This window comes from Seriola lalandi, unplaced genomic scaffold (genome assembly GCF_002814215.2).
Source record: "Seriola lalandi dorsalis isolate HSWRI2012SDOR001 ecotype SW California unplaced genomic scaffold, Sedor1 jcf7180002054850, whole genome shotgun sequence".
Classification (NCBI taxonomy): domain Eukaryota; kingdom Metazoa; phylum Chordata; class Actinopteri; order Carangiformes; family Carangidae; genus Seriola; species Seriola lalandi.
Window position 1 is genome coordinate 2,544,156 of NW_019525403.1, and position 14,975 is coordinate 2,559,130.

A 14,975-nucleotide genomic window follows, 5' to 3' on the forward strand; every position below is an offset into this window, starting at 1 on the left:
GATTGGTTGACTGTTTTCTGAGTGATTGAATAGAAATATAGCAGATATCAGATATACTGTCAGAGAAACCAAATCCTGCAAGGATTGCATGGTGGGTCCAGGTGGGCAGGGCTTTGAACAGTGACTGCTTTATTGTGACATCACAAAGTTCAGGAAGTCCTGATGGCTGGTTTTAAGGCTCAGTTTCTGGACTTAGTTTAGACCATGGGGACGGTGTTTGAAATACAAATATTATTTACTGTATGCTAATTAAAGCTAATTTAGGTGCATGGCTACATTGCAAAAGTGTCAACAGCTAAATTATATACAGATCAAGAACATTAACAACATTAGCAAACAACTTAAAACAGAAAAAGTGTCTGTTTAGATCATTTCCAACAACTTCAGATACACCATACCATAGGCACTTTAACCCATAATGACGTGAGGAGGCACACTGAGACTTTTTGTGTATTTTGGTGTATTGCAGATTCTACTGTAAGATGGAAATGTTGCTCCTATCAGCTCACACTGATGCCCACATACATAATTCAAGAAATCAAGGGTGACTGGCTCTCCTGATGTGTTCACCATGAAGCCTGTGACACTTCTTCATTGAACCCACATGACCTTTACTGCATCATTTGCTTTCCTTGAACCTGTGTTATTCCCTCAACTGCACACATTTATATTTCATCCCCCTTTTATTGCAGCTGTAACGGGGAGGTGTCTCCGTAAAGTGTGTGGCGCTCAACTGATGTTCAGGGGATGGAAGAGGTTTTTTTTGTGCAGCACTTGTTCACACACATTCTGCCGGCTTCAATGGAAGCTTTAAGCCACACAGTGCATGCCTCAAAAGAAGAAGAAGATTAACAGCAAAAGATAAAAAGAAACAGAGAGAAGACTGAAGAGAGTGTGAGGACCGTGGAAATGTGATGCTGATGCTCCGTTAGCTCGTTTGTCACTGTTCTTCTTCACTGGAAAGCCCATGTAAAGTATTCATGGGCTCCCTTTTACTTTACATTTTCCTTTCTGCATTAGATCACTATTGACTCTTGTCGAGCCCTCCACCGCAAAGACTCTCTGAGAGAGCGGCGATGATGTGCCAAAGTGTGATATCGCAGCCGAGGCAGAACGTCTGCTGAGGCATACCGAAACGACTATTCCCTCGCCAGATTAACACCGGCTGTGTCAAACAAGTGGAAAGCAAGGTGGAATAGATAGATGTGATTGTGATATAGATGTGATTAAAAATTAAGTCAAGAATCAATTCCTACTATAAATAATTCAACAGACTCAGTGCAGACTCAAATTAAAAGCATACAATATTATCAATGTTTGATGGGGTAATTTTAGTTAAAGAAATAAAACTGCTAGAAGATAAACCATGTCTCCTACATTTCTACACAACTAAACATACAAAGCAATGAGTTTGAGGTGGTAGACGGCTGATTTTGTCATTGACTTAATGTGATTGCTGACATATATGTCCTTATCAAGAGTGATGTCACCTATAAGGATGAATATTGGCTAAAACGTTGCACCAATCCATTGATTACATGTCGAAGTTGCCATAGAAAGACTTCACATTTCACCCTTTCCGTCCCTACCCGACCTAATTAGACTGAATATAATTTGGACCTGAGTTCGGGTAAGGGATTAGGGTGACTTGGAGTTGGTTAATACAGTGCTTTGCGGCAAGTTAATTGGTTTTTCTTAATCCTACCATTCCCCTTGGCTACCATGAACCCCTTGGACTCCTCAACCCTCTAGACCACCCTTTCCAGAGGTGGGCATTCCTGGTCCCTTTTCATAACCTACTCTACCATGTGTTGCAGAGTTGATGTAGAGTTTAAAGCGCATGACTGCAAACCCTAAAGAAGTTACTGTTTAATTCCACAAAGCTTTATTGCAGAACAAGTTAATCTGATATCGTCTGGCCTTAATTGTACATTAAACTCTTCGCGTTCACAAATCTACTTCCCAACATTGTCCCAACCATCACCTGCTTCTGTAATCAAATTTATTCTCTCATCACTCGAAAGCTGAATAAAACATGAGCTCTATTTGCATCACTGAGGAAGCACTGAGTCCTCGGAGCAAGTGCGGAAAAAGCACAGCGTCTGCATCCTATCTCGTACCAGACAAAGTGCTTCGCACGGTCAGAGGCCTTCGATATCTTCATCTCCATAAAATCCCCTTTGGTTCAAGTCGAGGTTGCACACTTTGGCAGCGGAATACAAAATGGCATCCAGTAGAACTACTTCCATCAGGTCTTGGCTTTCTTCTGTGCTCTACCCTTCTTGGCAATTCAGCCGTGGCCTGCGCTGTAGAGATATGCAGACTTGAGATATGCTTTTGCTTAGTGTTGAGAATAGAGAAATCTATCTAAAAAAGTTCCCCCTACAATGTTCATAGCAGAGTTATTTGTTTTGGCCAAGTCTCTCAAAGAAAAGGAGGATTTTCTTAAGACTATTAACACAAAGAAGTTGGCGTACGCAGAACTACTGTCGAGTGTTTAGATGCAAACTTTTGGATTATAACCTTTTCCGTCAGACAAATCAATTAAAATACTTAAATCGCTGTTGCTTTTGTGGATTTGCAGTTTATTTAATCCTTCATTTCCTTCAGTAAGGTGAGGACTTTTCTTTTCAAATCCCCTAAAGGAAAAATACAAACACTGCTTCACCCACCTCCTGAAAGATATTACATTCAGTCATATCTTTTGATGCTGTATGATTGAAGGAAACGTAGAGAAGGAGGCCTTTCCGGATTATCTGATGAGCTTTCCGCATTCCCCTTAAGACGACAAAAAAAAAAAAATGTTTAAAATGAGGTCATCCATATAACGTCTTTCTCTGGCGTCCAGTGTTTTGTAACTTTTCGCCTGTAGAGGAGCCGCTTGTCTGAGCGCCGATAAAATCCGGATATAAAACCTGACATTGAAGATGAATGTGTCCCACAGCCACTCTCGCCTATCAGTCACGAAACACAGACGAGGACACGGGCCTGGGAAACATGTCAAGGAGCTATCTCTTCCCCCTCGTCCCTCCTGCCCTCTTCACTCGCAGGCAGAATTAAAGTTGAAAAGGTTTGCGGCGAGGATAAAGGAGAAGGGGTGACTGGCAGAGATGAGAAAGAATGCTAATTTATTTATTTATCTACTTATTTTTGTAGGAAAACAGTATAAGTCATCGCTTCAAGCACTCTTATGGATTTTATAACAGGTATGTTCAGAGACACACTGAGCTCGGGGGGGCATTTGGATGGATGACCCACTGTGTAGTCACCAAGCTGAAAGGCCTAAAGGTACAAAAAGCCATTCTGGAAATTTGAGTCTTGCCCTCAGCTGGAAATCATTATCATGAAATGGGTCAGAGCTAGATTTCAATTTCAAAGAGAGCTACATGCAGGAAGAAATCAGTGACAATGTTGTGCACAAAATGCACTTTAAAAAACTCTCCGTCAATCAAAACAAAAATTCAGTAAACATGTTCAATGGCAGCAGAACTGAGACTCCAGCCCACAGCCACTCGAAATACACTTATAAAATGTATTTCATATTTATTTGTTTTCTTATTTTTTACACTTAGTACATTTATAATGTAAAAAAAGATATATTTTAATGTATATTTTGTATATATTCTTTATTTTATATATTTTTCATCCGTGAAAACAACACCCAAGAGGCAAGTGAGAAAATCTTGCCATTCAGGGCTTCCGTATTAAAGCGAAGTAATTAAAAAACGAAATAAAATTAAAAATTATACTCAAGTTTCATTTATGGACTGTTTTGCATGACATTTATTCACCTCAAACAACCAATATATAGACTGTAACGACGTTACCTGTAGCTGCTAATGACGTAGCCACCAGCTGACTCAGAACTTCATTTAGCGCGGTTCTGACAGATTAAGGCAAAGCTACATTTAAGCCTTTTTTTTCTCAAATGCCGTTTGGAAAATTTAAGACCAATTTTAGATTCCACTGCAATTTTAAGCCATGCTGCGAAATCTTGGTCGCATCTGCTTTCAGCATCCTGGCTGCAGGACAAAATACATGTGGTGTTGATTCCACAGTCCTGATCTGTGTGATGTTAATGCAAGAGTCATTCAGTAAATAATAATAATAAGAATAAGAATAAGAACATATGTCACTAGTGATTTGGATATTTTTAATTGCAAAGATTTTAACACCAATTAAGACCTTTTAAGACTATTTAAGAATCCACAGGAACCTTGTTTAAATTCATAAAGACTTGGGATTCACTCAAGTTGAAACACTTTCAAGTCATACACATGCCATCCCAGGGCAAATTCACATCCACTCAAGTCTTTCCAAAAACATTATACGCAATTACCCCCATCCCTAAAATTGGGTTTTTTGTTAAAAGCAGAGTAAACCCTGCAGTGACTGTGTGTAATTGGTCCTCAGCTGACTGTACAGCCAGTGAAATGTACGTGACACGTTTACTAAAGCTATATGCCTTGTATGGAATTATAGAATAAATAAAAAATGAAGCAGCACATCTGCTGTACATCCACAAGTTGCCTTTCTGAACATCCACAGGGCCTGAAATAAATATGCAATTTGTCTGAAAATAGCCTGATTAAATCTGAAATAATGTGTAATGTGTCGTTTTTTTGTGTCGGATCTTGTTTTATTTTCATTCGGCCTTCAATTTTAATCTAAATTAAAGACATACACACACACAGAAAGAGATAAATGAGAAAACTTGAGGCCAAAAAAGGGTGAATGATGTGTAAAACTAGAGTGATCAGTGTGTGAGCAGGAAAAAAAGCAGCTGAGGAGATTACCCATTACCCCCTCCTTGCGGATGAAGGGCCAGGAAGGCATGGAGGGGAAGTGGATGGGAGCACGGTGAAATCCTATTTCAGCAGCCTGAGGGAGCCGCGGCACCGGGCTCCTCCGGCGGGGGCCCTTTTGTTAAAGCCTGCTCGGCGGGAGGACGGGGTAGATGTGAATTGCAGTAAGTGCGGAGGCAGACATGAGCGAAGAGCGAGGACAACTCGCAGCCTCTTTACTGGATTACACTGAGGAGAGGAGTAGTGTCTTTGGCAACACAAAACCGATCCAATGTGTGTGTTCACACAGCTGCCGACTTCGACCAGAAAATTTATTTGGCGTCCCAGAAACGGCTACTGTGGTATGACAATTCTGGCAAAGTGCTACCGAAACAAAATCCCTCAAAATGTTTGTTTCAGCAAACTCAAAACTTCAATTTCAAGGACGGAAATTTGATTATTTTAGTTTATTCGGCCTGTGAGACCTGATTTAGTGTTTTGCTGGTTAAGGGTAACCTGGGTTTAATCAGGATTCCTCAAGGGCAACTTGAGTTATGAGGAAATATGTGATAGGCCACACCCACTTGCACCAATCAATACGGCACCTCAGATTTTGGTTAATTGTTGCACATCTTAACTGGTAAAATTCCTTTCACTGGGTTTTGAGGTACATGTTTTTGGTATTTGTGGCCCCCCCCTATAGGCCAGGCTTGAAGCTTTGTAAAAAAAAAATATATATATATCTGAAATCCAACACAACAGGTCCCAACAAAGACAACAGGTCTTGGGTCAGATTTGTTGCACAAAGCTCAGGTTGGCTTGAGAGAGCAGAACTCCACTGTGTATCTACTGTATATCTGCTTTTAAATTAATATATCTACACGTCCAAACCATAGCTTGAATGCTCTTGAACTTGACAGTAAAACTTTTAATTAAATTCAGTTTATTTCTAATCTGGATGGGTCTATGTTTTTTGATCTACTTATCAATCAATCAATGAAATAAATTAAAATACTGAAAGCATCTTATTGTAAAAAAGAAACATTTTGAACGATACAAAGCCACAGCATAGACATTCGCTTCATTTGTAGATTTTATTTTACAGTGCAAGATACTCAATGACAGTGGAGATTTGTGAATATTCAGGACTATGAAAGTCAATGTTATTTTGTGCTGCTCACAGCAATAAAAATTACATTTCAAAAGTTCAATTGCAAGTTTTTAGATACAGGGTCCCTATTTCTTTGGATATTGTACAGGCCTAAGCCTAAGCCTAACCCTAATCCTCACTATCATCTATGTATGTGGGTTTGGAACTTACCAACCCCAACCTTTACCTTGAGGTACATTTTTGTATGTTTTAAGCAGTAAAAATCTACCATTGTAGTAGGTTGGTGGCACAAGGCTGATATATCATGTCAGATAACCAATGACTGCAATTGGCAAGAAAAACTGAGACCGAGTTGCACGGTGTGGTTTTTGTTTTGGTTTTTCCGGCTCAGTCGTACGCCGGCAGGCCAAAGAGCTGCGGCTCAAACCCCTCCATGCTCCCGAGTCGCAGCGTGGCCTCCTGGGTAAGGCCGGGGTCTAGGTTGTCGTCGGGAATCATCACCACCTGCATCCCCGCGGCAAGTGCTGCCTTGACGCCGTTGGGAGCATCTTCAAACACCAAGCACTGAGCAAGGACAAGAGAGAGCGATATTATCCTATAAGCCTATTAGGTCTACAGGATTTCACCCCTGCAGACGCCGAAGAGCTGATACCAAAAACAAACACAGGGAAAATGGGAAACAGGAGCACCATTTCCATTTTCAGTACTGTTTGCCTCTGCCAGGTGAAACATCCATTTAATCTACAATCTGAAGAATGCTGCCCCCTGTAGCCACACTTCAGTCCTTTTGTTTGTATTTTGTTCTTTCACTCCCAAACTGATTGGAGATCTTGTGCATATCAAGAGGCCGGAAATAGAGGCCACACTTACAATACTGAAGATCACAGAGGTAAATATTCTAATAGTGTTCGGGTTTGTTGAGACTGTGAGAGGGATGATGACTCAAATCCTTGATTTATTGTGAGGCCATCGGGATGCGGCAGCAACCCCGTACCATCACGCCTGATGAAAATCACCAGGCTACTACAAAACGATTACAATTTACTTGTCGGGATTTCGAGGTAAGTAGGACCCAAATGCAGTCAACTCTTGGGAGACGGTGCAGGCAGGTTTATTTAACCAAAAATCAAGACGTGAACGTGACATGAACAGACATGAACAAACCCTGAACTAAACAGACGAACGGGAGCACAAGGACTATATAGACAAGGGTGATTGAACACAGGTGAAACACATTAGGGCGGGGCAGACAATCACCACACAGAGACAGGACCATGACAGGAAGCAACACACAGACACACAAGGAAACCAATACAAAATAAAACAGGAAGTGCAAAAAGTCCAAAATAAAACTAACAAAAAGTGTCTGCCATGGCAAAACATGACATTACTTTCCATTTTTCCTGGGGTATTTATGTCGGCTTGTGGAAAGATATGACTTTTATTTTGGTTTTATTTATAAAGTCATCAAAACAGGTTTTAGGCAGTTATTTCCTTTTTATAACGAGATGATTGATGTTGTAATTTCCAAAAGGTTGTGTTGCTGTTGGGTTCGAAGATAATTCTAGATAACCAAAGAGGATACAAATCCACCACCACCTATAAGCCAGTACTAGCTCTATTCAGGACAAGAAAAGCTTGGTACTGCTCTGTAGTGGAGGCAGGGAGGTAAACCTGATAGGATTAGGACCTTGTGGTACTTTTCTTTTCACACTCGTGTTTGTGTGTGTGTGTGTGTGTGTTTAACCGGGGTTTGGCTTCTTAGATCCTGCTCCCACCAGTCTCCACCCGCACCTGCTGTTCATCACGCAATCAACTCCACAAACACCTGCCCGGTTCAACTCTTCACTCACCGCCGGATCGTTCCAACTCATCATGCGTAATTATGGATACAACAAAGAAAACCTAAGCTATACGTTTTCAATAAAATACAAATAAATCATTTCCAATTGCTCAATATCTAATAAGAGAATAACAAAAAAAAAAAACGGACTAAGTAGTGTCGACATTCGCTACAAAAAATAGGAGATTTTGTGAATTTAACCACAGGGAAATAACAGTAGTTCTATTTAAAGAAACTGCTACTGCAGAGAATCCTATCTGTAAAGTCTTTGGAAATGGATGTCATTGTGATGAGCCAAGTGAAAATATGAAAAACATGAGGCTAATTGGCATTTGAAATACTTATCTGTGCACATGTTCAACAAGAAGGTTCCAACAGCTGCAGTAAATTAATATGACTGAACCTTCACCAGGAGGTTAATCAGTTTTCAGTATCCAATAATCACATTCAGAAGAGCGCAGACAGGAAGAAGGGAAGGCGTGGGGGCTCAGTTCATACCAACTATTCAACAAGACTCTGAGCTGGACACAAAGGCAGGGATGTTGATATTTACCAAAACAGCCACAGGTAACTGTATAGGTTTAAAAAAAAGCCACATACAGTACAGATTAGATGCATTAAAATGACTATTCTTCATAGTGAAGCTTCATATCAGCAGGGGGACACATTAAAATGCAAATAAATGTATTAATTTTCAAACAAATCTTAATAAAATGACAGAACAAATACTCTTTTTACTGTTAATTGTCAGTAATTTTATCTCATTTTATAATCTTTTTCTAGTATTACACTTGAATTTAACAGTTTAATCTCTTAAATAACAAAGAAATACTTTACAATTACAATACATTTGCAAATGTATTTTAACAGTATTTTTATGTGAAAAAACATTATTTTCTTTTTTAAAAATTGAAATTTTATGGTTATTCACAGTTTCATGTTATTTTACATTTGACATGTAAAATCACAGTCTATTTTTGTAATTTTATTAATATTTTCATGTATTTTTAAACTAAGAATATTCACCAAGCAGCCCAGAAAGTATCTGCTTTATTTGGCTCGACATGCCTTTGTGAAGCAGCTTTTTCTGATATGAATTTCATCAAATCTAAATTCAGACCGTCATTCAAATGACATGAAAAAAGTAAAAAAAAAAAATAAAATTTCTGTGATTTTGATGTGAATTTAAGATGTGACACACTGACATTTGAAACTTTGATACAGAACATGTGGCTAAATATGAAACCAAAATGGATATTGACATTTGATACACATGTACAGCATAAAAATGAATAATAATGAATAATAAAAAATTTTAAATAATAAAAATGTAAGTAATAGAAGACATGAGTAGCTCTCAGCCACTTTAATTTCTTCAAAGTAGCTCTTAGATGAAAAAAGGTTGCAGACCCCTGAAGTAGAAGTTAAATGATGTCAATAGAAGTTTAGTAACGTAAGTGAGAGCCATAGAGGAAGTGAGCTACATTAGCACACTGATGATGTCATTGTGAGTTTTGGAAGAAATCTAAAAATACTGGATGCGCACTAAGTGTAGTTATGTCAATGTAGGTTACAGTGAAACACCGGTGATGTTACTTATCAACAACTACAAAAGAAATGCGGCGATTCCATCATGACCTATAGTATAACTTTATCTAGATCATCAAGCTCTGTGTAGAAGTATAGTGATGTCATTGGGAGATACAGTACAACACCTACAGCTACAGAAGCATTCTGTAAGCTATATTAGATTTATATTCTCATATTCTACAGTAGAACACTGTTGATGTCATTGAGAGCTAAAGTAGAACTCTAGTAATGCCAATGACGATAGAATCTTCAGAACATTCAGTAGAATTACAATGATGTCATTGAGTTATTGGAGAACTGTACTAATTAAGGCTACAGTACAACACTCGTGAAGTCATAACTCTGTGACCCTGTCAGTACTTGGTACAGTAGAACACTGATGAGGCCATTGTGCGCAACAGTAGAACGACTGATGTCATAGCAAACTACATTGGTACTGTAGTGATGTCATTGAGAGCTACAGTTGTGGTTTTCATAATATCATTGTGGTCATTGTGATGTATAGATATTTTTTTTCCAAAGTAATTTAAAATTGTAGGTTACAAATGTGGTATCTACATGAATACGTCTATGGGTGCATACAAGTATTCTTTGTCTTTTCATGCTGATTTTGATTTATTGGTGTTTAGACACGCTGTTGTTTTTGATTGACAAAGTTGTGAAATTAGTGAACTTGTTTCACAGTGAGCTCTAGAACCACTGTTGAAGCATTAATTATGCCATAAAGTGCCCTTAACCTGAATTTAAAATGCCTCTTTGTTTCCTTTTTTATTACCAACACTGGGCGGTGAATTCATTATTGGGTTAAAACACAGCTTTAACGTTGTGGTTGAAAACGGCACTTCACTGTTAATAAAGGAAACAGCCATACAATGAGTCTAAAGCTCTACAGAAGCAACCAAAAGCTAAGTCTCAGAGAAAGCCTTAAGGATCTTTATTCGTCTCAACTCTAATACTCAGGTAGAACAAAGAGGCTTCTTCGAGACTCTTTAAACCCTAATTGACTTCTGTGATGTCACTAAGCCTGAAACTGGTGGATGTTGAACAATGACGGCAGAAATACTGAGAGTGCACAACGAAGGGCCCTTGCTAATTCCCTTGACTGGGAGCAATTAAAACTCGTAATTACCCAGTGAGCTAGCGAAATGACCCTTTAATCTGCTTCCAATATGCTGTATTGAAATTGATGAAAACAGGCACCGATGCATTGCAGCTCACAGTGGATTTATAGCTCAGGTGGATTACAAATGGAAGTAACATAAATGAGAAAGAATTCTTTATAGCCAAATAGATGACTATGTGTTTATGCCAAGTATATGCATGAACTGAGATACATACACTGCAAAGGACTGCAGCCCAATGGTTTAAGACACAAAGCAGCCAGATGTTGGGAAGGTGTAAATGCATATGTCTCTCCAAGAAACACAGAATTGAGTGATAGGTTCATGAGTTTGAAGGTTTATTAGAAGCCAAAATATTTTATAACTATAAAACTGAATTAATCTGGAAAGTTACAACATTTAGTCATTCTATCTTGCATCACAAGGCAAATAAACCTTCGCAGTATGGCTAAAAAGGCCTGTTGATGATGATAACAAGATATCCTGACATTTGTCGAACATCTCAAACTTCAGATCACCTTTCATTCCTGTGGTTTCTTTGAACCATGATGGGGCGTCTTGGGGGGCCTTCAGACAGCAGTCATAAATCAATATTTGGCGGGTATTGTCTTAAGAGTAACTACATCAATAAGCATTCTGTTGAAAGACCCACTTCATGACCTTTTCTACCGCAACCCATATCCTGGGACTACCCAGAACCCTTCAGAAACTTCCAATCACTGTCAAGCACTGCTGGAGCTGATGCAAGCCAATTTGGAGCTTGCACCACGAAGCTACATGATTTTCATGTTCACTTAGATTCAGAGTTTTAGTGTTTTCATTTGAGCAAATTCTTCATCCAAGACATCAGGACTCGTTTGGTATGTTTAGGTATAGGTATAGGTATTGCATTGGCTTTTTTTCTCTTCCTTCCTCCTCTTTTATGCTAACAATGTCTGCAACCCCTGGAGATACCTTGAACTTGCAGTTAGTATGACCTCTTAAGCAGAAAGGGAACAGTGGAAACAAGAGCAGAACCTGCTAGAGCGACTCCACCGAACATCACATCAGCTTCTACAGAGGTAAAGGACGTTAACAGGTTTTCTCTACTATAATAATGGCAGCTGAAGTGCCAGAAATTTTTACACCAAAAGGAAGAAAGTGGCTCAAGTAATTTTAACACATAATCATGGTCTTGCCTGAACAAGGCAACACAATGTTTGCTCCAACCACATCTAAAGGCAAAAACTACTTTTACACCTGTTCTCAATTGAGAAACTTGGAGAGGGAGCAAAAACCCTGCCATCATAGCTTCCTCCTGTCTCCATCCCACTGCCTAACCAATCTCTCTCCAACAACTACATGTCTTTCACTGCCATTGTAGTGTAGATGCAATGAATTGTACAGATGTCATAACAGCACAGGCTCCCTTTGAAGGCAAAGCACGTCAAAGTGACCGGAAGTATTTAATTTTCTGTGTGAGCCAGTGTCTCTTGGCGCTGAGTAGCGGTATGCCCGTTGGCGCCGTGTCTTGGACAGTGAAGGGGTCAGAAGAAGATGAAGTCCAGGCAAGTTTATGGTAATGAGCTATAATGTGGTTCGTCAGCAACCAATCAGGTTGTAGACGTGCTCCGCAAGAGAACACTAGAGAACACAACCATGTAAACTTTTGTTCCCATCAAACATTTATTCCCAAGCACAATGGAGGAAAAGTTGATAATTGTGGTGGCGGGTTTCCCCGTCCCTTACAATGTGTCCCAGTTTGTTTACAGGGGCTTAAAAAACAATGCATGGACAAAGGTGTCTGACACTGTCAGTCTCCCAGGTGAGTAGGTGAAGTGTAGCCTATAATATAGTTTGTGAAGTAGGAGGGAATTCCATGCTAGCACCACAGCATGCAGAACAGTGTTGCTTGACAACCTTATGCAAATCAGCCAGTAACATAAAAGTCACTAATTTCAAAGATTTCATGCAGTTAACTTAGTTGGCACAAGGGTACCAGTTGACATGTCTGTTTGTTTTTCAGGCCCTTCAAATACAGTTTGCAAGACCGAGCCTACAGACTTCAGATTGGATGGGCAGCTATAGTGAATGTGTGGTTGTCACACTGTCTGTTTCAGAAAGTTATATTTTAAATTGCATTTTCAGATGCAGCTCCCCAGATTCCATGGTAGTAACAGGGAGTTCAGACATGATAAGATAATAACGGAGATTTGACTTGTAGAAACATACCTAGTCCGTTTGCTAAACAAAGTTATCCCACTGTTGTTGTTAAGTTCACACACTTCTCCCTCTACTGAGAAACCACAGCAGCATCAACAGCAGAGGACTGCTGACTACGGCCCAAAACCATTTCCTAACAGTGGCTGTCACACAAAGAAGAGGTGTTCTGCTTGTTAAACAGGCAGCCACGGAGCAACAAAGCCTCATAAAAATGTAACAAGGTAAATCCACCGAAACTCACTTTACTGACATTTTAGAGGGAGAACAGAGTTTAACCACCTCACGCCAACACAAACCCTCATAACTGAACATTCATAGCACATCAGAGAGACGACACGCAGTGATGTCAATAGGAAGAAAAAAAAGGGGGAAATCACTTTAACTGTTGACTGAAGGTCAAACATGAGCACTGAAGGTCAGTGGTTCCATTCCCAGCTTTTTGAAGTGTCTTTGGGCAAGATACCCAAAGACACATCCAAAAGTGTCTTTGTATCATCGGTGTGTGGTAGAAAATGGGTCAATGTGGCTTCGGTTATAAAGCGCTTTGAGCGGTCGATAAGACTAGAAAAGCTCTATATAAGTGCAGACCATTTACCATTTAACTACACATACAATTATGTGGTACTGACAGGGAAAATATGCTCAGAAATATTCTACACATTCTGCACATTTCTTACTGTTACCTTGACAACAATACAACAAAAAATTGAACAGAGGAACATGGACACACATCCAAGGAAATCACTTTTTAACAGGTATGTTGTACCTGTAAAATGTGAGTTATTGACAAAATAATGATGAAGTGATTACGCTTGTAATAAGACTGACTAATTAATTGTAATTAAATGTCTGCATGATTCATGGAGTTAAACTGTCAAAACATGTTTCTAGTTTCTACTGTGTGAGGATATATCCTGGTTTGTTTCACTGTAAACTGAAGATCTTTTTTGTCTAGTTTTTATTCTAATCTAGACAAATGAAGACGTATGAAGATGTCAGACTGATTTATAGGTCCCATATTGTACATATTGTCCGTGTCTTTTTTGATTATAAAGCAGGTCTAGGCTCTATATTAAAGAAACTATATGTAAGTTTTGCTATTGATACATAGCTGACATTAGCATTAACATGTCTCTTGCTTGGATCCTGAGTTTTCTTTCCAGAAGAGAGCACATGATTTGACTCAAGATGAGATCTGCAGGGAAAAATAACATGCAATATAATTTCAGTTGAGCTTAAGATACCATTCTTTAATACAGCAATGCTTTGCTGGGATTGAAGGAATAAACAGCCTCCTTTCAAATAAAGAAGGACAGGATGCATCAGTTCTTCAGACATACAGTATGAAGCCTTCAATGCTGGTGCCCAGCAATGATGGCTGGTCCGCTGACTTCGCTTCCTTCTGGCTCAGACTGTGAGGAGACGCAGCACCTGCTGGTCCCCCTGCTTCAAAAGGTGTCGTGGAAGATTTACAACCTGTCCTCAGGCCTGCGCCCAAACTCATGCAAGATTCATCAGAGCCGGCAGAATCTGGATTCACCGTGTACCCCGAATCAGCGCTTGTGAATGAGACAAGACAAAGGGGATGCAGGGTGAGGCCAGAGCTGTAAAGTGTGTGTGTGTTCGCTGTGCACGAGCACACACACACATACACACCTTTGCTGTTGCCTGGAAAACAACTGGCCCACTAACACAGACACAGTGGAGCCCTTTAGAGGAACGTGTGGTGGCGAGCTGACAGAAGCCGATGCCTGCGTGCTGTGATTTGGAGAGGGTCCAGGCCTTGTTTGGCTGGCTGTGGACAGCAGTTCAATAAGGACGCCTCTACAATGAGCCGTTGCCCATGAGGGGAGCCTGACTGAGCGGCGTCCTGCTACGTTTCAGCTGGGTTCACAGGCGCTTGTAATCACAAGGATCATTTCTTTATGGGCAAAGATCAGACATGGGATTTTACCCTGAGGGGTCGCCTGCTGTCTTATCTACATTTACTCCGCTGACGTTTGATGTATAGAGATGAGTCAACACCGTAATGAAAGCAGACAATCGTAGCTATGCGGTTTATAGTTGAACCTCTGCTGGCAGTCCCACGGAAATGTACGCAGAATTTATCCAGACGTTACCCAGAGGAGATGGAATCAGCTGAACCAGACTTTAACCTGTCAGCTCCCTGGTACAAAGTCTGTGAAATGTAACATTGAGCCCATGTGTGAACAGAGCTGGTGATGTTTCTATCCTCCCTCCTGTATACTCCACCCAGGAGCCACCCCGACGCAGTCCAGCTAAGTATCATGATGCACGATATTATTGAAAGCTGCAATATAGTG

The 14,975-nt window shown here is 40.0% G+C and overlaps 1 protein-coding gene across 2 annotated transcripts in view; it reads right to left on the reverse strand.

Moving 5' to 3' along the window:
* Positions 1-2,656: 2,656 nt before the first annotated feature.
* pudp (pseudouridine 5'-phosphatase) overlaps positions 2,657-14,975 on the reverse strand; it is a 29,232-nt gene continuing 16,913 nt past the window's right edge. Inside the window, exon 4 of one of the 2 annotated variants that reach the window (XM_087179526.1) lies at positions 2,657-2,778. In XM_087179526.1, the coding sequence (XP_087035652.1) occupies positions 2,692-2,778 (87 nt within the window). In that variant the 3' untranslated portion in view covers positions 2,657-2,691. Of the gene's footprint in view, positions 2,779-5,864; positions 6,460-14,975 lie in introns of those variants that run through there. The other variant, XM_023426944.2, reaches the window with a different exon arrangement.